The sequence below is a fragment of the Moschus berezovskii genome, chromosome 21 (assembly GCF_049115385.1).
Source record: "Moschus berezovskii isolate FMDL1 chromosome 21, NW_MosBer_1.0, whole genome shotgun sequence".
Taxonomy (NCBI): domain Eukaryota; kingdom Metazoa; phylum Chordata; class Mammalia; order Artiodactyla; family Moschidae; genus Moschus; species Moschus berezovskii.
Window position 1 is genome coordinate 40,851,286 of NC_142480.1, and position 27,529 is coordinate 40,878,814.

Here is a 27,529-nt window from a genome sequence, read left to right on the forward strand (position 1 = left end):
ACATGGTAAAGAATCTGCCTGCAATGCAAGAGACCTGGGTTGGATCCCTGGGTTGGGAGGATCCCCTGGAGAAGGAAATGGCAACCCACTCCACTGTTCTTCCCTGGAGAATTCCACGGATAAAGGAGCCTGGCAGGCTACAGTCCACTGGATAGCAATGAGTAGGACACAACTCAGCACCTTTCACTTGGGGAACTATACCACAAGCTGTGCTTCATGGCCAAAATTAAAACCTTTAACAACAACAACAACAAATAAGCTTATAGACACAGAGAACAGATTTAATTAATGTTTTGCTGGAAGTGCATTCACTTCCTTCGATTTGGTGAGTAGCAACAGCATCTAAGAGCTTTGCAAACAGTTGAGATACTGGACAGAGGAGCCTAGCGGGCTACAGTCCATAGGGTCACAAAGAGTCGGACACGACTGAGTGACTTACCACGCACACTTAAAAATACTCGAACAGTATGCATTCCCCTCTCTATGCAGCTCCCCTCTCTGGTCAGCTGATGGCTGGGATGAGACGGGTTTCATCGCCGCTGGCCTTCCACTCCCCAAGAGAGAACCAAGGCATGCTGCCCTGGGACGCCCCTTCCAGGGAGGTGCCAGGTGATGCCACCATGACTCATTCTCTCCTCTCTGCTCGCCTCCTGGCTGAGCCGAGAGAGATATGGCTGGGGGACCTCCGAGCACGCAGAAGCCCGGGGAGGGGGCCCAGGCCAAGGTTAGGCTGGGGCTGCTGCAGCCACATTACTGCCTAACAGCTCCAACAGCCGAAGAGCCCGGTGGAGGAGGCGTGTGGAGGCGGGGCCTGGGAAGCCGACTCCCTTGAGTTTATCGGACGCGCCTGGAGGCGCTGGACTTAAGCAGCACCAGCCTTCCGATCGCTCCCTCTGGACCAGTACTTCTCCCTTCTCCCAAGCCTGTCGCTGAAGGCTAGATGGGAGCACTCAAACTGGGGCTCGTGCTGCCCCGCCCCAGCTCAGCCCGCCCCCACCCTCCCCACCCCAGACTCCCTGCCCTCTGCCCCATGGCAAGCCTTCCATGCTCCTGCACTCCTTCTGTACCTGGACAAGCCCCCCTCCCCAACCTACCCCACACCAGGCAGCAACTCCCTCCCCCACGCCCCCACCCCCAACCCGCACCTGGGCTCCTGGGGAGCAGGTGATGCCCACCCAGAGGCTGGAGGCATCAGAATACTGGGGTCCCCTGTGTCATCTACAGTACTCACCTAACTGATTGCAAATAGAGAGTGTCAGTGTCTTGGAAACCCCTGTCGTTGTGGCAGCATGGAACAACTTTCACTCCCTGACAACTACTTTAGGTTATTGAAATAGAAAAAGGGCAGAACCAGCTGCTCCACGAAAGACTTATAGATTTAGCCTTACTTTTGCCCAGAAGGAAAAATATATATTCAGCTTACCTACACAACATTGCTTCTTAAAGTCCTAGTTTTTAAAAGTCCAGATAACAAAGCAATCTGTAGATTCAATGCAATCACTATCAAGATACCAATGATATTTTTCAGAGAATTAGAACAAATAATTTCACAATTTGTGTGGAATTACAAAAAACCTTGAATAGCCAAAGCAATCTTGAGAAAGAAGAATGTAACTGGAGGAATCAACCTGACTTCAGGCTATACTACAAAGCTACAGTCATCAAGACAGTATGGTACCAGCACAAAGACAGAAATATAGAGCAATGGAACAAAATAGAAAGCTCAGAGATAAATCCATGCACCTATGGACACCTTATCTTTAACAAAAGAGGCAAGAATATACAATGGAGAAAAGACAATCTCTTTAACAAGTGGTGCTGGGAAAACCAGTCAACCACTTGTAAAAGAATGAAACTAGAACACTTTCTAACACCATACACAAAAATAAACTCAAAATGGATTAAAGATCTAAATGTAAGACCAGAAACTATAAAACTCCTAGAGGAAAACATAGGCAAAACACTTTCTGACATAAATCACAGCAGGATCCTCTATGACCCACCTCCCACAGTAATGGAAATAAAAGCAAAAACAAACAAATGGGACCTAATTAAACTTAAAAGCTTTTGCACAATGAAGGAAACTATAAGCAAGGTGAAAAGACAGCCTTCAGAATGGGAGAAAATAATAGTAAATGAAGCAACTGATAAAGAATTAATCTCAAAAATATACAAGCAACTCCTGCAGCTCAATTCCAAAAAAATAAGCAACCCAATCAAAAAATGGGCCAAAGAACTAAACAGACATTTCTCCAAAGAAGACATACATATGGCTAACAAACACATGAAAAAATACTCAACATCACTCATTATCAGAGAAATGCAAATCAAAACCACAATGAGGTACTATCTCATGTGTACTATCTCAGAATGGCTGCTATCAAAGTCTACAAACAATAAATGCTGGAGAGGGTGCGGAGAAAAAAGAACCGTCTTACACTGTTGGTGGGAATGCAAACTAGTAGAGCCACTGTGGAGAACAGTGTGGAGATTCCTTAAAAAACTGGAAATAGAACTGCCATACGACCCAGCAATCCCACTGCTGGGCATGAAAGAGATACATGTACCCCAATGTTCATCGCAGCACTGTTTACAATAGCCAGGACATGGAAGCAACCTAGATGTCCATCAGCAGACGAATGGATAAGAAAGATGTGGTACATATACACAATGGAATATTACTCAGCTATTAAAAAGAATGCATTTGAATCAGTTCTAATGAGGTGGATGAAACTGGAGCCTATTATACAGAGTGCAGTAAGCCAGAAAGAAAAACACCATACAGTATACTAACGCATATTTGCTTCATTTACTATTATTTTCTCCCATTCTGAAGGCTGTCTTTTCACCTTGCTTATAGTTTTCTTTGTTGTGCAAAAGCTTTTAAGTTTAATTAGGTCCCATTTGTTTGTTTTTGCTTTTATTTCCATTACTGTGGGAGGTGGGTCATAGAGGATCCTGCTGTGATTTATGTCAGAAAGTGTTTTGCCTATGTTTTCCTCTAGGAATTTAGAAAGATGGTAACAATGACCCTATATGCAAGACAGCAAAAGAGACACAGATATAATGAACAGACTTTTGGACTCGTGGGAGAAGGTGAGGGTGGGATGATTTAAGAGAATAGCATTGTAACATGTATATTATCATATGTGAAATAGACCGCTGGTCCAGGTTTGATGCATGAGACAGGGTGCTCAGGTCTGGTGCACTGGGATGACCCTGAGGGATGGGATGGGGAGGGAGGGTCAGGATGGGAAACACATGTACATCCATGGCTGATTCATGTGAATGTATGGCAAAAACCACCACAATATTGTAAAGTAATTAGTCTCCAATTAAAAAAACAAAAAAGTCCAGGTAACAAAATACCCTGCATATGCTAAGTGAAAGTAATCAGCTTGACAAAGAAAATACTGTATGATATCTCTTGTACATGGAATCTAAAAAATGAGAAACTACTGAATATAACAAAAAAGAAGCAGACTTACACATATAGAGAATAAATTAGTAGTTACCAGTAGAAATGACCCAGATAACCATGATGGTTTGATCACTCAACTAGAGTTAGACATCCTGGAGTATGAAGTAAAGTGGGCCTTAGGAAGCATCACCACAAACAAAGCTAGTGGAAGTGATGGAATTCTAGCTGAGCTATTTCAAATCCTAAAAGATGATGCAGTGAAAAGTGCCACACTCAATATGCCAGCAAATGTGGAAAATTCAGCAGTGGCCACAGGACTGGAAAAGGTCAGTTTTCATTCCAATCCCAAAGAAGGGCAATGACAAGGAATGCTCAAACTACTGCACAATCACATTCATTTTACATTACCATAGTGATACTCAAAATTCTCCAAGCAAGGCTTCAAGAGTATGTGACCTGAGAACTTCCAGATGTAAAAATAGGATTTAGAAAAGGCAGAAGAATCAGAGATCAAATTGCCAATATCTCGTGGATCATAGAAAAGCAAGGGAATTCCAGACAAACATCTGCTTCATTGACTACACTAAAGCCTTTGACTGTGTGGATAATAACAAACTGGAAAATTCTTAGAGATAGGAATACCAGACCACCTTGCCTGCCTCCTGGGAAACCTGTATGAAGGTCAAGAAGCAACAGTTAGAACTGGACACAGAACAACAGACTGGTTCAAAACTGGTAAAGGAGTACGTCAAGGCTGTATATTGTGATCCTGCTTATTTAACTTATATGCAGAGTACATCATGAGAAATGCTGGGCTGGATGAAGCAAAGGCTGGAATCAAGACTGCTGCGAGAAATATCAAAAACCTTAAATATGAAGATGACACCACCACCACACTTACGGCAGAAAGTAAAGAACCAAAGAGCCTCTTGATGAAGGTGAAAGAGGAGAGTGAAAGAGCTGTCTTAAAACTTAATATTCAAAAAACTAAGATCACCTTGTCCCATCACTTCGTGGCAAATAGATGGGGAAACAATGGAAACAGAGAGACATTATCTCCTTGGGCTTCAAAATCACTTTACACAGTGACTGCAGCCATGAAATTAAAAGACATTTGCTCCTTGGAAGAAAAGCTATGACGAACCTAGACAGCTAATGTATTAAAAAGCAGAAACATCCCTTTGCTGACAAAGGTCCATATAGTCAAAGCTATGGTTTTTCCAGTAGTCATGTATGGATGTGAAAGTTGGACCATAAAGAAGCCTGAGCTTCAAAGAATTGGTGCTTTTGAACTGTGATGTTGGAAAAGTCTCTTGAGAGTCCCTTGGACTGCAAGGAGATCAAGCCAATCAATCCTAAAAGAAATCAACCCTGAAAATTCATTGGAAGGACTGATGCTGAAGCTGAAACTCCAATACTTTGGCCACCTGATGCGAAGAGCTGACTCTGGAAAAGACAGTGATGCTGGTAAAGACAGGGGTCAGGAGGATAAGGGGACGAGAGAGGACAAGATGGTTGGATGACATCACTGACTCAATGGACATAAGTTTGAGCAAGCTCCAGGAGATGGTGAAGGACAGGGAAGCCTGCCGTGCTCCAGTCCATGGGGTTGCAAAGAGTAGGAGTTGACTTAGCCACTGAACAACAACAATGCTCAAATCCATTTGGATCTCCGAATTAAACTGGAGTTTCACGGTGTTATCTTGAAGGTCTTCCCTGAAGCTAGCCTAAACCAACACAGTTGTGGTTCCAGGCTCTCCACTTGGCCAGATGGACAGAAAACCCAAAGTTGCAGAAACCATTTAACAAACAAGCAGGAGCAAATGCCTTACCCTAAGTCCACAAGCGTCCACCAGGGCTGCACTCGGGAGTTTTAGGACGTCAACAGGAACCATCTCTCCTGAATGCTCAGCTCTGCTTGCTGGAGTCCTCCTCACACAGGTGGCTCTGCCTTTACAGAAGTGAGATGACAACCAAACGCCACAAGCTGACATCACATCTTCTTCCACCCGCGCAGGCCTCTCGCACCTCGTAACTGCTCCCAACGGAAATAGAGCTTCAGTTCCTCGGGAGTCAAGCAGGAAGCCCAGCCCTGAGTTCTGATTGGTCACTCTCTCAGTCTTGAGCCAATCATGGTGACCAGGGTGGATGGAACATGCTCATTGGCCAGGTGGAGATCACGTGACCGTCCTCTTTAGGAAACTTGCCAACTGTTCGCCCTGAGTCTGTGTGGGGCACTGTGTGATTCCGTGGGTGGAGGCCAGGATCCAGTGGCTGTGTTGTTTCCTGGGCTGTACCTGGTGGCATCCTCTTCCCATGCCGAGCCCTCCTCTGTTTACAAAAGAATTCCTGATTCATCTCCTCCCTTCCCAAGCCCCATTTCACCCACTCACACCACAAAGGAGCAAGGCCACCTGTTTGAAGACGTGGTGGGGGTCACCGCCCAGTCCTCAGAGTTGCTCTTTGTTTCCTTTTACACAGATTCATTCTGTCAACAAACATCCACTGAGCACCAGCTACACGCTGGAATAGTTTCAGGACCGTTAGTTCTGAGTACTGGGCGCCACCGAGGGGCCTCCCAAAGAGATCCAGTTTTTGTCTGAGGAAGCGTCTGGAAGTGAGCTTCCAGTCCCACTCTGCCACCCACTGTGTAGTCTTGAGGAAGTGTTCCCCCTCTGGGGCCTCTCCTTTCTTATCTGCAAAATGAGGCGCTAGGGAAAATGAGGTCCTGGAACCCCCTCAACTCTGACATACTGTGGTTGGGTCTTAAAACCTGTTTCTCCAGCTGTGAGTCAGCCTGTGAGCTCTATGGACAGTGACCACAATACTCCAGGAAAGGGCAGGGCTGAGATGAGTCCAAGATCACACAGCTGTGTACCTAAATCCCTCTGCCTCCCAGCTGGTGGTGGCATCAGGGCAGAGGAGGATCAGGACTTCCCCGTGCCTGTGAGGAGCCTGGCTCTAGGTCCCCACGGGGCTGCCTGTTGCTGCTCCAGAAAAATCTCTTCTGGGGCATTTGTGATTCCCAAGCGCTCCCACTGAAGGTCAACTTTGGGGCTCTGAAAGGAAGTAGAGGGAGGACACAGGAGGGGAGGAGAGGGTGAGGTGGAAGTCCCATGCAGCCTGTCCACCATCCACCTCTCCTTCCTCCCCCACCCCCACCTTCTCCCTTTCTCTGTCACAGATGAAATCGGTCATGGCTTCTTGAAATAGAAACTCTTGGTGTGTTGGTGGAGGAACCTTTGTGAAGCAGGCTCAGTGGGGAGAACATTTTCTTCTGGAGGAGTCTAGTTTCTCTTCACTCTGAACGTTTGGGGACTTGAATTAACTCCTCTGGTCAGTCTGTCACTTTTTGTCAGTTCACCTCATTAATCCATCTATTTACTTTTATTTAGCTCATCCTTTTTTTTTTTTTTTTTCAAATAAGGAAGACATTAGAAAACAGAGAACCTAAGAACAGAGACTGGATTAGCTATCCTTCCAAAAGACAGGAGCAGCAGCTGGTAAGACATGTGAGTGAGTGAGTGAAGCCGCTCAGTCGTGTCTGACTGTTTGCGACCCCATGGACTGTAGCCTACACCAGGCTCCTCTGTCCATGGGATTTTCCAGGCAAGAATACTGCAGTGGGGTGCCATTTCCTTCTCCAGGAGATCTTCCCGACCCAGGGATTGAACCCAGGTCTCCCCACATTGTAGGCAGATGCTTTACCGTCTGAGCCACCAGGGAAGGCTTCCACCTCCTGGGGCCACATAGTTACTCACAGCTGCTTCTATTTGTGCAGCACTAGGTCCTCCCCTCTTTAAGTCTACTGGTTTCTCTCCAGTTCCATTGCCAGAACCCTGGTTTAAAGTCTGTCCTTTGTCCTCAGAAAACTGAAGTGGCCTCCTAGTGTTTCTTCCCACATCTGCTCTCCTGTTCTCCTCACTACAGCCAGGGTGATTTATTAAAAATTGAAAATGTACTCAGTGGTTTTCCACTGCTCGTGAGATAAACGTCAAAACCTTAAGCCTGGAGTGGAGCCAGATTATGATCCACCCACATTCGGTGGCCTTTGCTGTGGTGTCCCTCTTTTGGGGGATTATACAGCCCTGTCCCTTGTCTGTCGTTGCAAAGGGGCTGATGAACAGGGAGAGAAATCTGAGCGCACACTTAAGAACCAATGTGTAACTCACCTCCTTTTTCTTTGGTAAAGATGATATAGACTGCTCTGTCAGCCCAAGGCGAGAGGGAAAATGACATGGAGCAGAGCCATGTGAGCATATATATATATATATATATATATATATATCATGTGGTATATAGTGTGTATTGTCTAGCATGTTCAGTTCAGTCACTCAGTCATGTCCTACTCTTTGCGACCCCATGAATCACAGCACGCCAGGCCTCCCTGTCCATCACCAACTCCCGGAGTTCACTCAAACTCATGTCCATCGAGTCGGTGATGCCATCCAGCCATCTCATTCTCTGTCGTCCCCTTCTCCTCCCGCCCCCAATCCTTCCCAGCATCAGAGTCTTTTCCAGTGAGTCAACTCGTCGCATGAGGTGGCCAAAGTATTGGAGTTTCAGTTTCAGCATCAGTCCTTCCAATGAATACCCAGGATTGATCTCCTTTAGAATAGACTGGTTGGATCTCCTTGCAGTCCAAGGGACTCTCAAGAGTCTTCTCCAGCACCACAGTTCAAAAGCATCAATTCTTCAGCGATCAGCTTTCTTCACAGTCCAACTCTCACATCCATACATAACCACTGGAAAAACCATAGCCTTGACTAGACGGACCTTTGTTGGCAAAGTAATGTCTCTGCTTTCTAATATACTATCTAGGTTGGTCATAACTTTCCTTCCAAGGAGTAAGCGTCTTTTAATTTCATGGCTGCAATCAGCATCCACAGTGATTTTGGAGCCCCCAAAAATAAAGTCTGACACTGTTTCCACTGGTTTCCCATCTATTTCCCATGAAGTGATGGGACCAGATGCCATGATCTTTGTTTTCTGAATGTTGAGCTTCAAGCGAACCTTTTCACTCTCCTCTTTCACTTCCATCAAGAGGCTTTTGAGTTCCTCTTCACTTTCTGCCATAGGGTAGTGTCATCTGCATATCTGAGGTTATTGATATTTCTTCCAGAAATCTTGATTCCAGCTTGTGCATCTTCCAGCCCAGCGTTCTTCATGATGTACTCTGCATAGACGTTAAATAAGCAGGGTGACAATATACAACCTTGACGTACTCCTTTTCCTATTTGGAACCAGTCTGTTGTTCCATGTACAGTTCTGACTGTTGCTTCCTGACCTGCATACAGGTTTCTCAAGAGGCAGGTCAGGTGGTCTGGTATTCCCATCTCTTGTAGAAGAAGCATGTAGTGTGTTCTATGCAGCATGTGGTATGTAGCATGTATATACCACACAGGTTCTTTGGTCTGGATGAAGGCTAGTTCTCTGACTGCTGCTTTTCTCACATTTGTAAATTCCTATGATTTCTGTAGAAAGCACTGCATTTTGGTATTTTTCTTTTTTCGGGTCAGTTGTTCAGTCACTAAGTCATGTCCAGCTCTTTGCAAACCCATAGACTGAAGCACACCAGGCCCTGTCCTTCACCATCTCCCAGAGCTTGCTCAGACTCATGTCCATTGAGTTGGTGAAGCCATCTAACCATCTCATCCTCTGTTGCCCCCTTTTCCTCCCACCTTCAATCTTTCCCAGCATCAGGCTCTTTTCCAATGAGTGGGGTCTTCACATCCAGTGGCCAAAGTATTGGAGCTTCAGCATCAGTCCTTCCAATGAATATTCAGGGTTGAATTCCTTTAGGATTGACTGGTTTGATCTCCTTGCTATCCAAGGAACTCTCAAGAGTCTACTGCAGCACCACAGTTTGAAAGTATCAATTCTTCAGCGTTCAGCCTTCTTTATGGTCCGACTCCCACATCCATATATGACTACTGGAAAAACCATAGCTTTGACTAGAAGGACCTTTTTGTCAGCAAACTGATGTCTTTGCTTTTTAATACACTGTCTAGTTAATACAGCTTAGCTGCGTTGTGTTGTGTTAAATCCCAGTTGTTTAGGGTCTCTTGAGGGCAGGCCTCATTATCAAGAATAAAATGCTGTTGGGCTTACTTCAGGACAGTTTTTCTCCCCTGCTGGAAGTAGAACACATTGTCTCCTTTTTCAGTGTAAGAACTGAGTAGAATTCTGAAGGTAAGACTCAGAAAGCTGGGGGGAACCCTCCTCATACTGGGCCTCCCCAAAGATTTTAAGTCTCAGACCAGCTGCACTGAACCTCCAGCATCTGTTGATCGTGATTCAGGTTTCCTCCCTGGTGTCCAAGTGCATTTCTGCTCCAGTGCATCAGAGCCCACCTGTCTGTCTCTGAGACCCCAGGACTGCAGTTGGCCTTCTGACCTACCTCACTTTTCTGATGGCTCTAACAGAGCCATTATTTGAAATTACTTATTTTCGGTTTAGTTTTTCACTTGTTAGAATGGCCACTTCCAAGCTCTTCACATGCCGAACCAGAAACAAAAAGGCTGAATTGTCCTTTCTATTCATTTCCCTGTGAAAGCTTTGCTTTTTTCAATGATTATTAATAAAATCATTTTTCATTTCATTCTTAATTCCCAATTACTTGTTATACTATGGTTTGTCTATTCTTCCTTTGATAGAAATTTGATGACATCCAGCTTCACTATTTATCATAGACACTGCTGCAGTTAAGATTCACATAAAGAATTTATTACACTATTAGCTAACTGCTCAGTTTGTCTTGCTCTTTGACAGCAAGCAATTTTTAACATTCCTTTTGTGGGGATTGTATGCTATAGTGAAGTTAATGCTATCCTTGGATAAAGACTCTTATGAAGAAATCGGACATCAAGGCTGTCCATCTCAGTATTCTGGAGGAAAAAAATCATGAAATTTCAGAAGTATTATGCTCACTCTGGTCTTCCCAGGTGTCACTAGTGGTAAACAATCCACCTGCCAATGCAAGAGACACAGGTTCAATCCCTGAGTGGGGAAGATCCCATGAAATAGGAAGTGGCAACCCACTCCAGTATTCTTGCCTAGAGAATCCCACGGACAGAGGAGCCTGGCAGGCTATAGTCCATGGGGTCAAAGAGTCAGACACGACTGAGCCACTAAATGCACATGCTCACGGCATCACTTTTTAACAAATTAGTAACATTCTTTTTAAAGAATAAAAAATACTTTATGCATCATAATACAATTTCTGAACTCACCCTGAACTCAGGCTTATGGGGTGGAGCATATGTGACAGTTAAGGGATAGGACAGACTCTAAGTTAAATTTAAATGCCTCTGTTCTTTTTGCTCAGGAAAAGTATCACTTTCTTTTGCCTTTAAAACTTTTGACTCCAGGGGTGTCAGAGAGGATGAGATATCACTGTTGCACTTGCTGCTGCCAGTTATAAAGCTTGTAGAATGGAACATGGTGCAGTAGACATCTGGATTTTGGGTCAAATATTCAAAGCGATGAACCCAAGAGAGGGATTGACAAAGTTTGATTCTCAGTAAAGAATATCCTTTGACTTCCCCAGGACTCCATGATTACTAAAGAAACTCACTCGTGATTGTGGAGATATGGTTCTGCTGACGATGTATGGCTTGAACATCAGTAGTTAAGGCTGCCATGTCCATGGGTGGGTTAGAGTTGACCTCCTGATGACCTCTGCTGGTGGTCACCAACCATGGTAAGTTAAGAATTTAAAACAGCACAATGCTGGAAATGCTGACTGTAGAAAAGTTTGATGGAATAATTTATTAAAATATTTATTAATTTGGCTGTGTCAGGTGCGGCGTGTGGGCTTCTCTACTTGTGTTGCTCATATTCTAGACAGCATGGGCTCTGTTGCCCCATGACATGAAGATTCTTAGTTCCCAGGCCAGGGATCAAACCTGAATTCTCTGTATTGGAAGGCAGATTCTTAGCTGATGGACCACCAGGGAAGTCCCTGTAACAATTTTTACTAGCCATAAAATTTATAAAACTCTGATCTTTAAAAGAAATAAAAAAGTACTCATTTTCCACAGTGTGTGTTTACAGGTGAAATTTCTATCCATTTTAAAAATAGTTTCTATTTATCTGATGGATTTATCTTTTAATCAGGATTCTAGGAAGTGTGAAAGAATATCATGCTCCTTCAAAGAAAAGCAGCCATAGAAACTTGATTTTGACTAGGGTTCTTTGATTTATTTGATATTAAGCTGAATGAGTTTATTTTGGAAATTAATCTTTTGTTGGTTGCATCATTTGGAAATGTTTTCTCCCACTCTGTAGATTGTCTTTTCATTGTATTTATGGTTTCTTTTGCAAAAGCATTTAAGTTTAATTAGGTCCTATTTATTTTTATTTCCATTACTCTAGGAGACAGATCCAAAAAGACATCTCTGCAATTTATGTGTTTTTTCTGCCTATTCTCCTCTAGGAGTTTTACAGTACCCAGCCTTACATTTAGGTCTTTAATCCACTTTGAGTTTTTTTGTATATGGTGTGGTGTTAGAGAACGTTCTAATTTCATTCTTTTACATGAACCTGTTCACCTTTCCCAGCACCACTTATTGAAGAGACTTTTTTCTCCACTGTACCCTTACCTCCTTTGTTGTAGATTGACTGTGTGTTCTCAGTCGTGTCTGACTCTTTGCAGCCCCATGGACCATAAATGGGTTTATTTCTGGACTTTTATGCTGTTCCATCTATCAGTACGTCTACTTCTGTGCCAGTACCATACTCAAAAACACTGTAGGTCTGTAGCATGGTCTGAAGTCAGGGAGCCTGATTCCTCCAGCTCCATTCTTTCCATCTATTTGTATGGTTGTCAGTTTCATTCATCAGCATCTTAGTATTGGGAATATGGGCCTTTTGTCTCCTCTTCAGTTCAGTTCAGTTCAGTCGCTCAGTTGTGTCCAACTCTTTGCGATCCCATGAATCACGGCACGCCAGGCCTCCCTGTCCATCACCAACTCCCGGAGTTCACTCAAACTCATGTCCACAGAGTCGGTGATGCCATCCAGACATCTCATTCTCTGTCGTCCCCTTCTCCTCCTGCCCCCAATCCCTCCCAGCATCAGAGTCTTTTCCAGTGAGTCAACTCATCACATGAGGTGGCCAAAGTATTGGAGTTTCAGCTTTAGCATCAGTCCTTCCAAGGAACACCCAGGATTGATCTTTAGAATAGACTGGTTGGATCTCCTTGCGGTCCAAGGGACTCTCAAGAGTCTTCTCCAGCACCACAGTTCAAAAGCATCAATTCTTTGGCGATCAGCTTTCTTCACAATCCAACTCCTCTTAGGTAGGTTTATTCCAAGATATTTAATTGTCTTTGATGCAATGGTAAATGTGAATGTTTCCTTAATTTCTCTGACATTCCATTGGTGGTTTATGTCTCAAAATGCAACAGATTTCTGTGTATTAATTTTGTATCCAGCAACTTTACCAAATTAACAAGCTCCAGCAGTTTTCTGTTTAGGATTTTCTCCATACAGCATCATGTCCTCTGTAACATGGTATTTCTGTGGTGAGTGCAGACAGGAGAGGGGAGCGAGGCCAGGCCAGTGTGCTGGGGTGGTCCCTGGAATGGAGCAGGGCTCTCACAGGACACTTTTCTTCCTCTCTCCTTTTCTCAGCCCCCTCTCGGTTGCTGGTTGAGGGGACAGCAGTCAGTTGGCAGGGGCAGGGGCAGCTCATGAGCTTGTAGCCCTCTGGAATGGCTGTGGCTTTTCCACAGTCCTGTGCTTTGGTCAAGTCACAAGATTGTCAACCCTTCCTGGTGGGAGCTTTCAAAGACAAAGCATGGCGGGGGAGGGGGGCAGGGGTGGTGGAGGTGGGCCGGTGTGTGTGTGTGTGTAGGAGGTCCCTCAGGGAAATGCGCTCAAACTGATAATGGACACAGCACTAGCCATCACAGTACTGAAATCCTTCCGAGCTGAGTGAAAAGCAGACACGCTCTAAGCTCACTATCAGGAGCTAAAGGGATACCACCTGGGGTTTTGAACTTCATCCCTTGGAACACCCTTTGAAAGCAAACTGCACACAAACTGCTTGGCAGGTCTGAATTCTGCTTTCCATCAGAAGATGCAAGTGTCACTCAGGCCCCAGCAGCCTGGCCCCTGCAGGGCAGCCCTCTTGGTGCAGCCAGGAGCTGAGTACACATCTTGGTTCCTGACACGGCAGTCATCCAGAAATACGATCTGCTCACAGAACAGCAGGTAAGACCCCATATCACACTCTACCTGCAAAGAGCAAGGGAAGCTTTCTGTAACAAGTCAGCAAACAGACCACAGGGACTGGTCCCTGGAGAAGCTGAAGGTGTAAGGTGGGTGAGGCCAGGGTGGGCAGCAAGGCTGGAGATCCTGAGTGTCCCCTCTGGGGGACAGCTCCTGGGAGCCCATGAGAGGCACAGACCCTGAGGGCCCACAACAGACCCTGAGCTCTGGCAGACCTCCGAGACTCACAGTGCACTGAGCTGGGGAAGTACTGGTCTAGGGTGGTCCAATCTCCCGAATCCCACTGACTGACAGGCAGATGTCACATTTCCTCTAACTGTCCAAATCAGCAATTTATCGTCACATGCTGGTGAAGAGTGTTAAACAAAAACTTCAAAGGACACTGACTCTTGCAAAGCCCTGGGGCCTGGCTGCCTTTAATGACATGCCAATGTTGCAAATTCTAACAACCAGTAGCAGCACACAGATAATCTAAGTTTTATTATGAATTTAAAAACCTAAACATTTCATGAGGACTGGGAAGCCTGCCCACAGAGCCGCCCTGCTGCATTTCCAACTCCCCATATCCACACCTCATTGCACACACCCCAATGACGCACAACCCGCAGCACAGCGAGTGTCCTTTATTTGTACTATTGGTAGAAAACTGGGTTTTAGATTTCAAAATCTGTATCACAAAATTACCAGCAGCAGTTTTGAGCATTTCAACAATGCTGATGAACTCTGCTTTGCTGACACAAACAAGGCAGGACCTGTCCGAGGTGGACGGTTACACGTCCTGAGGTGCTGAGGCTGCCCTGCTCAGGACCCATTTGCAACGGTGTCTTCTTCCATCTCCTCTTCACCATCATCAGTGGGGCCTAGAAAACACACAAGAAGTCACACCTAGGTTAGAGCATGTGTGGGCGTCCACCCACGATGCTGCTGTTGCCTGCCAGACCCTAGACCAGATGCAGACGCCCGACAGCGGCCTCAGCCTAAAAGAACTTAGGTCCAGGAACCACCTGTCTTTGGCAGGCCCTGGAAGGATGGTAAGCTTCTAGGGAATGGGTCACAAAACTGCTTCATGAAAGTCAACTCTATGCCTGCTGTTCTAACCCACTCGGGTCAAGCCTGTAACTCATGTTTTATCAAGATAAAAAGCCTATATTTTATGTTTTGTTCTTGCCACGACGATGGGCAAAGAAACTGGGAGCATTCCAAAGAAAGATGAGAGAGGATACCTACTACATGCTGCAGATAGTCAGCCAGTGATTCTGTCTAAATTATGTTTCCAGTTAGACCCAAACGTTACATTTCTAGACACAAAACTAAAGCAAGCAAGAATGTCACCGGGAACTGCTGTTCAGACGCCTGGGCCCACTGAAACCTAAGAGAACCACAAACAATTCCCACCTTCCTATCCTCAAGGTGCCCCACATGTGTTCAGACGACACTGAAAAGCCCCACGTGAGTCCCAGGCCCAAATAACATGCTCAAGGGGAGGCACGGTAACTGAGGAATTCTGCCACGAGACACAGCCTCCTCCCTGCCTATCGCCTGCCCCGTGGGTCTTGGCAGCCTGTGCTGTTCTCAGGGTCACAGGTCCCTCGTTTCACAGCCTACAGGGCCCTCTGTGGCTGGACTCAGAACTCTCCCTGCCAGCCTGTTTCACCCATGCCCCCCGACCGGCCCTGGACTTAGGCTCATAGTCTTCCTTCAAGCGCAGGGTGCAAAGCTGTCTCACCACAGAGCGCTCCTTCCCCTGAGAATGCCATTTTGCTCTGTCTAGGTCACAGGTTCTCAAATACTTTAGTTTTAGCACCCAAAGAACTTTTCTTCAAGTAGATTACATTTATTAATACTATGTTGGAAACTGAAAGCATTAAAAAAATAGTAATTCCTTAAAACAATAAACCTAGTACCATTAATGTTTGTATTTTTCTAAAATACAGTATCAATATTTTCTAAAATAAAAATATATAGTGAGAAAGTTGGTGCAGTTTTCTACTTTTGCCCATCTCTGCAATGTCTGCCCAATGTTAGATGGGCCCTTGTTCTGCCTTCATCACTCTTCTCGCCAAAATACACTGTTCTGACTAAAGGGTGTGAAGAAAGCCAGGCCCACAAAGACATGCAGTGAGAAAAGGGAGGTGTATTTTAACAGCCTGTGCAGGCAGCTGTGGATTTTTTTTTTTGATACTATGCCAAAACTTGACAAAAGTGGTAGTTTTTTGCTTTTGTTCTTTTGGTCTCCCCACTTAGCTTGTAGGATCTTGGTTCCCTGACCAGGGATCAAACCTGGGCAATGAAAGCTGAGTCTTAATCACTGGATCAGGAATTCCCAAAAGCAGTAGTTTCTAAAAGGTTAGATTGCAAATGTTGGCCCATTTCTTCACATCAAATGATGTGTCCCCGGGGTGATATCCAGGAACACCAACGATCCTCATTGCTTCACAAAGGACCTCATTGGGTACGCAGCAGCTCAGAATGACACCTAGAATCATTGGTCCTGTGAACCCATGTACCTGGGCTGAGGCACCAGCAACTCCACCTTCCATTGCTCTGGCACTATCAGACACAAATGGTCACACCACTTAAAAAGCAAATAATGCCTCGGTGTTTGTAAATTTTCCTCATGGAACCCTAGGGGCCCAAGGACCACACAGTGAGAACTGCTGCTCTAATGAATGTCTTACTCACTTTTAGCTTCAATTCAAACATTATTTCGTCAAGGGAACTTGCCCTGAGCCACTGGTCTAGACAGAGCCCACAGTTACATTTATGTCAAACTTTAACATGCACCTTCTGTAGCAGTTTTCACTTTACACCCTAGTCAGTGCCCATCACACTGCCCGATACAGAGCCGGTGTTCACAATTAGACAGCTCACACCTGGTGTTCAGGGCCTAGGAAGCCCCTTACTTAGTCCTCCCAACAACCTTCTGAGGTCACCACTACTACTATTTGGTTAAAGATGAGCCAACAGATTTAAGATCAAGTGGGGTTAAGAAATTCATCCAAGGACGTAGCTGGTGAAGCTACGCTCTGAGCCTCAGTCTGTCTGGCTCCAGAGCCCATGCTCCCCACTGCTAAGTGGGCCCACACAGACAGGGGTCAAAGGCATCATGGTCACCTCCACTGTTTGCTTTTACTCCATGGCTGTGAACTAACATCTGTCTCAACTTTCACAAAAACCCCAGAGTCCTAGGACATAAGCTTCTTTAGCAAATGATTTCTTTTCAAAGAGCATTTAAAGGCATTTTGTGTAAATTATAATGGTAAGGAGGCACTATTCAAGCATCCTTGGATCGTAGCATCTAAAGCAATTTGCGATCACTAGGAGTGTATCATTAATCTGGAAAGGAAGACAGAACGTGGTTCTGACCTGCTCTGCGTTCTCTGCCAGGTATCTGACCGGACTGCAGCAAGCCCTTCAGCCGCTCCACTTCAGCCAAAGTTGACGCATTTGCTATAGCGTTCTGGACACCAGGAAACAAGAGAGATGGACAGTTATTTTCATCCAGTTAACAGAAAACACTCACAGAAACTCATGCCACCTTCCTGAACTGGAATATTAAATAGTCTCTCTCACAGGAAGAATTTTGCTGGCACAGTGAAATCAACCCCAAAACCAAACTAAGAAGTTCCCAAATTGGTAAAGAGCTGCAGACCCTCTTATAGGAGAGCAAATAATCAGTGCATGTGCCCTAAAATTCTAGTTAATTGGAATTATGCCACTGGATGATTTAGGAGGCAGCATTACCAAATTAGGATTTCTCATCAATCAGGATCTTTCAGGTAGCAAGTCCTTCAAAGTAAAATTCAAGACAGCAAGCAAAGGTAACTAACTGTTTCCTGAGAAAATGAGAAGACCAGAGTTGCCTCCACTTTGACCAGCTCATATAATTAATTCAAGTCAAAATCTGGTCAAATAATATCTTTAAGCTAGTTCTTCCTTACACAAAAATGTAGCTGGATTCTAACAACTATGGGAGAAACCTGCAGTGTCTAACTTATTACTTGAGTTGTCCTGACTCGTGCTCACCTTGATGGCTTCCACGTCCCCTGGGGACGGCCCACCTTTCTTTTTGTCAGTAGGCAAACCAGCACCTGGGTTGAAACTTGGGAGGGGAGGGAAGAACAAAACTGTCAAATCCAAACCAACAGAAACTGCTTCTCTTTTACTTTCAAAAGCTTTGAAAGTAATTCAACCAGTGTAGTATCTTATCTTTGTTAACAAACTGATACAAGAAACTCTCTCCTTCAGAAACACCACCCAGTTCATCTTGCCACAGAGGAAGACGGTGCACTACTATCACGGCAGACTGAATACTGGAGCGTCCGCTCTCATCTTCTAGAAATCTCACGTGATATAGGGACCACTGTGGGCCACGGATCATCACTGTGCAAACTAGACGGCATTAGTCACAGGTGTTTCATTTCATTTTGCAAGAGGCAAAATGCCAGACAGATAATGTTTCTGAAGGTGAAGTGGAGAGAAGTTGGATATCCGGATCTTACGTTTTGCTTCTCCTGGCAATATCCTTTGCAAGTTGTGCACCCCGTTTGCCCTTGAACATTTTCTCTGCTTCCTGACGCTCCTACAGCGACACCACACACAGAGTTAATGGAAATAGGAATACCACGTGCATTTAGATGCATTCCTCAGAAAACATGGAAGAAAACTCTCTGGAATACTCTGGGCTGGTAAAATACCACAAAGCCCATTTCAAAATAAGAAGAGATACAGCAGTCCCCTGCTCTGTGAAGGTCCCTGGAGACAGCAGAGCCCCTTCTTCGAAATTTCCAGGAGGGGCTCTCTGGGAAATAAGGAAGGTAAAAAAAATCCCCAACAAAGGGAGAATCATCCTGACAATTACAGCTAGTGCAAAGTGAACAACATGAAGCTCCCCAAGAGCATGTATCTAGGCGGGCCATCTGCTGTGACAAAGCCCATGGTGGCTCTGAAGCCAGGCCACCTCTGGAATGACCAGCCCCACACACACACCTTAACTCTAAGTCCCACCATAAGCACTGCTATGGAAAAAAAATCGACTTAACACTCCCCGCCCCGCCTCCCCGCATTCCTATTACAAACTAGTAATAAAAGTCAGTAACAAAACATAAAGGAAAAGCACCAACCAATAACAACTTACAACAGAGTAACACTTACTTTTAGTTTCACTTTCTGGAAATCCAGTACTCTGACTTGTGGAACTTTATAAATCACATAGAGTCTGTAATGCTTCTTATTGGTTACAGGGTTCCTTAGAATACTACAAGAAAAGGAACAGTTTGATGCCAGTCTTGTTCCTAGCACAGCATTCAAGAGGTCCATTTTAATAAAGTCTAATGAGTCCAGGAAGTAAGGAAAAGTTCACTATTCTTCACATTTCAATGTCTTAAGAACTTAATGCTAGGGAAATTTTAATAAGAGTCCAAAGGAAACATTTTCAATATTTGTGTTTTTAAAAGTACTTTTTACTATAACTTTACCATCAAGGCCAGCAATGCTGTTATTTTAAAAGACTTTACTGTCACCACCACAAATAGTTTCCATACCTCAGATAAGTCAGTGACTTGAGAGATGCCAGAGGGTCCAGATCACCCTGTGAAATAACAGTCACAGGTAAGAACACAAACACCACAGCCCACCGTGATCCCACGACATGCTGACACCTCTGCAGTAAGGACACACCTTGTCTTCCATACATTAGTCTTTCCCGCCCCAGCACCCGGCACAGCCCTAGCATATCACAGACGGTTGGTGTATTTCTACTGAATAACTGGTTCATAAATTTGAACTTCTTAATATCCCGGACACAACAGCTTTCTGTCTCAACAGCAGAAGAGATGAAAAGAAAAAATATATATCATTTCCTGGAGCAACTTTAAAAGAGCTACTGAGTAATGATTAAGAAAAAAAGCAATGTGAAAAGTGATGTATCTCCAGGGAAAGCTATTCCTACAGGGAACCTGGTGTGAAGTGGTTCTTCCTGCCACTGCCTGGGAGCAATGCAGGCATGTCATCTTTGTCACCTTTATTCTAGGTTCCCCTAAAGCTCTTCAAACACATTGTCCAAGGACAAAGAGTATAAAGGGGGGGAATATATATATATAGGAAGAACGCAACTTAGTTTTTCAATCTTCCCAAACTGTCCTATAAAATACAGTGCAACAAGGATAGGAAAACCAAAAAGATGGTCAACAGCTACAGTCCAACCAGATGAAAATGTATTCTGGCAAGAACCCGAACTTGGGACCAGTAAGGACCAACCATTGTGAGAGCTTTAAGACTTGCACAGTGATGACACCACACAGGAAGAAGCGGGGGAAAGGCAAAGAGGGCAACAGGCACCCAGCCTAAGAACAGCAGCCAAAGACGTTCCAAGCACAAGCACACCAGGTGGGTGACGAGGCCTGGAGGGCCTCCTGAAACAGCCTCACACAAACGAGAAACTGCCAGAACAGATCTGAACTGAGTGGGACAGCGTCGAAAGGGACAATGAGGAAAAGCACAAGTAACAGGGGAGGGGAACAGAGCCATAAGCTCAGAGAGCTGCCACTCCATGATGACACTAGAAGGAACACTGATGCTTGCAACTGGAGTCCCATCACTAAAGGAGATCTGCAGAACAATCTGAAAAGGAACAGCTAGCTCAGCACCACTAGAGGAGACCTACAGAACAATGTGAAATGGAGCAAAGACAGACAAATGTTGCAATTTAAGTGAAATCTCAAAAAATGGAACTCATAGCAACATAGAGCTGAATGGTGGTTACCAGAGGCTGGGAGGTGGAGGAAAAGGGGGGGGGGGGTGAAGCTACTGATTAGAGAGGATAAACTTTCAGTCATAAATAAGTAAATTCTGGAGATTTAATGTACAACATGGTGACTATCCTTAAAAATAACATGAGGTGTACCCAACACAATAAAAAAACAGAACTCAAGTGTTCTCACTGCACACACACATAGGTGGTTACGTGAAGGGGTGGGTGTCAGGGTACAGATATCAAATTTCACATTAAACACCTTAAATATTTACAATCTTCATTTGTCCACCCTAGCTCAATAAAGCTGCAAAAACCGAAAAAATGGTAACTTTACACACACAGGCCCACACACAGACTGTGCACTACACAGTGATGTCTCGATGCAGGGGTAGCGAGATGCTTATGGTGCTGTTTCGTTCAGGAGGTAAAGGTTATGGTTAACGTTACACTTGGATGCTAACTCCCAGTATGCTTAGAAAAGAAACAGAGTCTATTCAATAATCAGTTAATTTCTAAACTATCAGAAGAAGTGGAATACCAAAAAGAGAGAGAGAGAACAATAAAGGAGAGGGAAAAAAATTTGCAGATGGATGGGACAAGTAAAAAAATTCTAGAGAAGATAAACTCAAATATACTGGTAATTACATTAAACATAAATAGACTATTCCATTTAAAGATAGACTTTAGATTTTAAAAAAGGATCCTATCAAATCCTGTTCTCAAATTTAAAATATAAGTGCAGAGGAAAAAAATTAAATTTTGGATGGAAAACAATGATCACGCAAATACTAACTGAAAGAAAGCAAGCTTGTTTTGTTATACTGCAGTGGATAAAACAGACGCCAAGGTAAAACTGCACTGCTGCTGCTGCTGCTGCTAAGTCACTTCAGTCGTATCCGACTCTGTGTGACCCCATAGACGGAAGCCCACCAGGCTCCCCCTTCCCTGGGATTCTCCAGGCAAGAACACTGGAGTGGGTTGCCATTTCCTTCTCCAATGTGTGAAAGTGAAAGTGAAGTCGCTCAGTCGTGTCCGACCCTTAGTGACCCCACGGACTGCAGCCTACCAGGCTCCTCCATCCATGGGATTTTCTAGGCAAGAGTACTAGAGTGGCTTGCCATTGCCTTCTCCTAATAAAATATAAATGATAAAAGGTTCATTTCATCAGTAAGATACACAAAATCTGGATCTATCAAATGAAGTAACCTGAAAATATATACAAGTAAAATTGACAGAACTCCAGGGAAATTCACTACCACACAATTTTAATATGCCTCTTTCAGTATTGACAGGACAGCCTTCATCTTTGCAAACAGCTTTAAGCACAACAACAACACACAAAATGTACTGCCCCAATATGCCACACATTCCGCATGGATGCACATTTGGGGTTAAATACCTCATGGAGTTTAGAAAGCACACGGCCTCAGATTGGGGGTTTTCTGACTTTTGGAGCCAAGCACTCCTTTGGGAATCTGAAGGACAGTCAGAGACCTCGTACCTCAGGAAAGGAACAGTCAGGGAGGAAGGAAGGGAGGGGGTCAAGGGCCTAACAACCTAAAAATCAAGTCACACCGTAAGAATGTCAACATCCAGTATTTAAGTGAAAAATTTAGGTTACAAACAATATATAGCCTAAGTTCAACACCGTTAAAAATTATCCATACAGAGTAGAAATTTAAAAACCAGAAGCGGATCAAAATAGTCATATCCAAATAGAGAAAATGAAACTTGCCCCTTATCTTAAAAGAACACCAATCTCAAATGATTGTTGATCTAAATGTGGAGTAAAACAATAATTTCTTGAATAAAACTCCCCAACAAAATTTAATGTATGTCACATATGTAATTTTCTAGTAGTGACATTAAAACAGAAGAAACTAGTTTTAATAATATATTGTTTTACCTATTTTCCAAAATATAACCATTTTAATGTCAATATAAAAATTATTGATAGTGTATAATATTTTTCTTTTGCACTAAGTCTCTGGAATCTGTAGTGTTTTTTATACTTCTAGTATATCTTAAAAGTAACCACTTGTGGCTGGTGGCTAGCATACTGGACACAGAAATTCTAGAAAAAAGGATGGGTGAGTCTCTTTAGAAGCTGAACAGAACTCAAAGCATCAAGGACAACAGACCAGTGACACACATTATGCTGGAATTAGGAACTGCTCCATCAAGCCCCCAGGAGAGTCCAAAGGTGAGTGAGCGAGAGTAGAAGATATGTGTAACACACAACCAAAAAAACCCCATGTCCTAATAATGAAGAAAAAGAAAAAAGGTGATGAGATAATCTCCTGGACTCTCCAAGTTTTTTATTAAAGGCAGGCAATGCCTTTAAATTCTCCCTGTAAATACACTTTCCCCATTTGACTTACCAGTTCCACAAGACTGTTATTGGTGAGAATGAGTTCTGTCAGACAGGGCAGAGCCTGATCAAGCCCCTCACCTATACGGCTAAAAGGAAAAGACAAAATCTTAATAAAAGTGAAAATGCAGTAAGCTGAAAACTTAACCTAAGCACCTGCCCAGAGGACTTCAAAGTGGCAAGAACCTTGGAGATCCTCCTTCCAACAATATCTGACAGAAGGAAAACGAGGCACAAAGAGGTGTGTCTGAGGTCACACAACCGGGATGATCTGAGAACCCACACCTCCAGAATGCTGCCGCGGTCTCTTCCCACCACCATACTAGCCCCAAGACAAGGAGAAAGTGTTGTGGACACAAACGACCTCACTCATCTCAGGACTTGTCAGCAGGAAGCACAGAAATACACGTGCTTCTGCGGTCACAGCTCAGAAGCACAGGATACACAATAACCAAACCACAGTCAACAGTTTAACTCAGGAGAAATGTGCCTATTTAAGAAAAGTAGCTCAACACTCAGAACTTCTTAAAGACCCTATCAGTTCAGTTCAGTTCAGTTCAGTCGCTCAGTCGTGTCCGACTCTCCGCGACCCCATGAATTACAGCACGCCAGGCCTCCCTGTCCATCACCAACTCCCGGAGTTCACTCAAACTCATGTCCACAGAGTCGGTGATGCCACCCAGCCATCTCATTCTTGGTCGTCCCCTTCTCCTCCCGCCCCCAACCTTTCCCAGCATCAGAGTCTTTTCCAGTGAGTCAACTCGTCACATGAGGTGGCCAAAGTATTGCAGTTTCAGCTTTAGCATCAGTCCCTCCAATGAACATCCAGGATTGATCTCCTTTAGAATGGACTGGTTGGATCTCCTTGCAGTATAAGGGACTCTCAAGAGTCTTCTCCAACACCACAGTTCAAAAGCATCGATTCTTCGGCGATCAGCTTTCTTCACAGTCCAACTCTCACATCCATACATGACCACGAGAAAAACCATTGCCTTGACTAGACAGACCTTGGTTGGCAAAGTAATGTCTCTGCTTTTTAATATACTATCAAGGTTGGTCATAACTTTCCTTCCAAGGAGCAAGTGTCTTTTCACCTTCAATAACTTTTTTCCAATAAAATTTACAGAGATGATGTCTGTGTGTGTGTGTGTGCTAGGTTGTGTCCGACTCTTTGGGACCTTGAGGACTATAGCCTGCCAGCTTCCTCTGTCCACGTGATTCCCCAGCAAGAATACTGGAGTGGGTTGCCATTTCCTCCTCCAGGGGATCATCCCAACTCAGGGATTGAACCCATGTCTCCTGCACTGCAGGCAGATTCTTTACCACTGAGCCATCTAGAAAGCCCACAGAGATGATGAAAGTGGGTAAAAAAATAAAATCTTAATTTCTATAAACAATATTCTACAAATCAGCTGCAGTTAAAGAAAAACAAATACCAGAGGCTTTGAGGTAAAATGAGATATTCAGTTAAAACTATAATTGTTGTATTTTATGTATCTCTTTAATATGACCCCTCTGATAATATAATTATTTTAGAAATGAGCTAAAATGTGTACAAAGCACCAGATTTTTAATTAATTTAAATTAGAAACTTACTATGAATAGAGATAAATATACCAGGTTTCTGAATAGATGCAAATAGAACTTGACCAATGACAAATTAAACTCTGAATCTGTATGGGGAAATTGCTCATTTACCATTTGAGAAATAGGCAAGTAAAAAAAATAGAAATCTAGTTTAACTGGCATATACACTGCAGCTTCTTCAGGGAACTCTGCAGTATCTGCTCTAGGGGAGAAAGCTACTTTCCACTAGCACATGCTTACCATATTCTATTGTTGTTCACTAATAACGTTTTCAGTCTTCTCAACAAAGGAAAACCATCCAGTTTCCTGATTTCATTGTCAGAAAAATCAATGGCATCAAACTGGTCTAAGGTGGCACCGAGATTTTCAATGACAGGAATTTTATACCCTGTAAAAAGGAGAAAAACCCAGACAAGTATTAATATAAATAAAAGGCGCTTTAATACATTAATAGCATTTCATGGTAACTTGACTCACAGCTTAACGTTCCTTCCCAAAGTGTTTATGTGGCACCTATGCAACCACCATTGGCAAGCCACTCCAGTACTCTTGCCTAGAAAATCCCATGGATGGAGGAGCCTGGTAGGCTGCAGTCCGTGGGGTCGCTAAGGGTGGGACACGACTGAGCGACTTCACTTTCACACATTGGAAAAGGAAATGGCAACCCACTCCAGTGTTCTTGCCTGGAGAATCCCAGGGACGGGGGAGCCTGGTGGGCTTCCGTCTGCGGGGTCACACAGAGTCGGACACGACTGAAGTGACTTAGCGGCAGCAGCAGCATGCAACGACCAGACCCTGCCAAAGTACTGGCACCCAACACAAGGAAGAACACCGTCACAAATCCCAGCTGCCGGGAAGCTTACGGTCCAGCTGTGGATGTGAGCAAGGTGAAGGTGATGAGGCCCACAAGGATGACATCACTTATATCAGCAGGAACCAGCGGCTAACCATTTCAAGATTACTTAAAAGTGCTTCACACTATTCTAAAGCAAGGCCTCGGAGCTAGAGAAGCGGCCTAACAGGACTTCACACCGTGAGCGGCTGTCAGCGTCCAAGCACCGTCCACACGGGGTGGACAACAGTAATCGACCTCGTCTGCACCCCACAGGCCAGATTCCTAGAACTCACTGGGATATCTTCTTAGTATTAAGTCACTTTCCCCTTACTTCACCTCCCCCAGCTCAAACCCAGAGCTGAGAGTCAGTGGTTGATACACAACGGTAAGTCACCCTGCGGACAGCTCAGTCAAACACCTCGATGCGTCCAACACGGGCATAAAGACTGTGCCAGCTACTCGAAGAAGAAGTTATGGAGCCAAAGAGCTTCAAGGGCTACAACAAAGGAAGCGCCGCACTCAAACGAGAATCCTCAATGCTGGGCGCACGTCGGACTCGGAGAGAAGGCAGACAGTGAAGGCTGCCTGTTTACTCCCGAGTTCAACCTTTCTCCACAAAAACCAAAGTCCTGAGCTTTCAGCGGACAAGTAAGCCAGCAGAAGGCAGAGCCCGCAGCCGGCGTTCCCCCCCGGGAGCGGATCTCAGGCCAAGACCGATGGCCGTACCCCCAGAGAAGCCGCCTCCTAAGGACTCGTATGGTTCGGGGGCTTCCGCACCGCTTCCACCGGCAGGCAGCAGCGCCGGCTTCGCGCCCACAGTCCGCTCCCAGAAACGCTCCGGTAGAGGGAAAAAGACAGCAGAAGCCAACACGAGGAAACGCAGGGGAAACGATAGCTTCCGGCCCGTCCACCGCTCCCTCACTCCGCACCCCGTCCACCTCCTCACGCCGTCATGTTGGCTCCGCACGAGGTCCGCAAGCACCCTTGCGTTTATCCCCTGCCCCGCAGCGGCTCAGACCGCCCGGCGGCCCGGCAGACGCCCGCTGTGCGATTGGAGCATCGAGGCGGCCCCGGTGTGCAAGGAGGAGCCGGGCTGAGCGCGCCTCGGAAGGGCCCAGGGAGGGCCTTCCGCCAACGACTGCGGGATCCAGCCCGGCACCGGGCGCTGGACGCAGGCCGCCGGCCACGCTCCGGCGGTCCTAGCGCACGCGGCTGGGCTGGGCCAGGCTACCAGGCGTGCGGGGAGGCCGGAACGCCTGCCCTCACCCGACTCACCCCGCAGGTCCAGCTCTCGGTCCCGCACCGCGTTGGTGTACTGCGCCGCCTGCTCGATCAGCTCCGCCGTCAGCTTCACCATCCTGCAGCCTCCAGCCTACCGCTCCTCCCGCTTGTCCCGCCGCACCGACGTCCCGGCGTGCCCCGCGCGCGCCGCCAGGCAACACCAATCGCCGTCCGCGTGCGCGCGCAGCGGAGCATCTAGGCTGTATCAATCGAGGAGCCACGCCCCCGGGCTCGGGCTCCGCCTCCCGGGCTCGGGCTCGGGCTCGGGCTCCGCCTCCCGGGCTCGGGCTCGGGCTCCGCCTCCCGGGCTCGGGCTCGGGCTCCGCCTCCCGGGCTCGGGCTCAGATTTCTCGCTGGCTTTGCTGCACCTTTCATTGTGTCTCCGTTCCTCTCGCGGATCCGGAGTGTTGTGTCCGCAAGCTAACAAAGTATGAAAACCCCCGAGGGTAACTTCCTCGCGCATCAATGCACCGTGAGGTGAAAGGGAGGCTGTGACTGTCCTCGTGGGATCCAGTGATTGGTCCTGGATTTTGGCCCCCTGTGCAGACTGGGGCTGGATCACCCCTCAAGGTCCAGTTTGCGGTTAGGCTTGTGCTCTCTGAACAGTTTGGAGGAGGAAATGGCAACCACTCCAGTATTCCTGCCTGGAGAATCCCACGGACAGAGGAACCTGGCAGTCTACAGTCCATAGGGTCGCCGAGTCGGACACTACTGAGCGACTAAACCGCTACCGCTGCCGCTGGAGAGTTAAGATGTTCTAGCTGAAGCCTCGGAGAAGGCAATGGCAAGCCACTCCAGTACTCTTGCCTAGAAAATCGCATGGATGGAGGAGCCTGGTAGGCTGCAGTCCCTGGGGTGGCTAAGGGTCGGACACGACTGAGCGACTTCACTTTCACTTTTCACTTTCACACATTGGAGAAGGAAATGGCAACTCACTCCAGTGTTCTTGCCTGGAGAATCCCAGGGACGGGGGAGCCTGGTGGGCTTCCATCTATGGGGTCACACAGAGTCGGACACGACTGAAGTGACTTAGCAGCAGCAGCAG

The 27,529-nt window shown here is 45.6% G+C and overlaps 1 protein-coding gene across 1 annotated transcript; it reads right to left on the minus strand.

Moving 5' to 3' along the window:
* Positions 1-14,263: 14,263 nt before the first annotated feature.
* On the minus strand, positions 14,264-26,636 carry SNRPA1 (small nuclear ribonucleoprotein polypeptide A'). The gene is made up of 9 exons (XM_055417995.1): positions 26,479-26,636; positions 24,609-24,756; positions 22,792-22,870; positions 19,200-19,246; positions 18,811-18,913; positions 18,159-18,238; positions 17,683-17,758; positions 17,023-17,116; positions 14,264-14,516 (listed from the first exon to the last, which is right to left on the minus strand). Exons 1-9 carry the CDS (start codon positions 26,558-26,560, stop codon positions 14,458-14,460), a joined length of 768 nt encoding a protein of 255 aa, XP_055273970.1. The 5' UTR covers positions 26,561-26,636; the 3' UTR covers positions 14,264-14,457.
* Positions 26,637-27,529: the final 893 nt, after the last annotated feature.

Bases quoted from the DNA above. Each gene is read 5' to 3' on its own strand.
- SNRPA1 (XM_055417995.1), bottom strand. From the start codon at position 26,560: ATGGTGAAGCTGACGGCGGAGCTGATCGAGCAGGCGGCGCAGTACACC. The intron at 24,757-26,478 runs GTGAGTCGGGTG...TCCTTTTTACAG, and splicing joins CCGAGAGCTGGACCTGCGGG to GGTATAAAATTCCTGTCATT. The intron at 18,914-19,199 runs GTATGGAAACTA...CTTTTCTTGTAG, and splicing joins AAGTCACTGACTTATCTGAG to TATTCTAAGGAACCCTGTAA.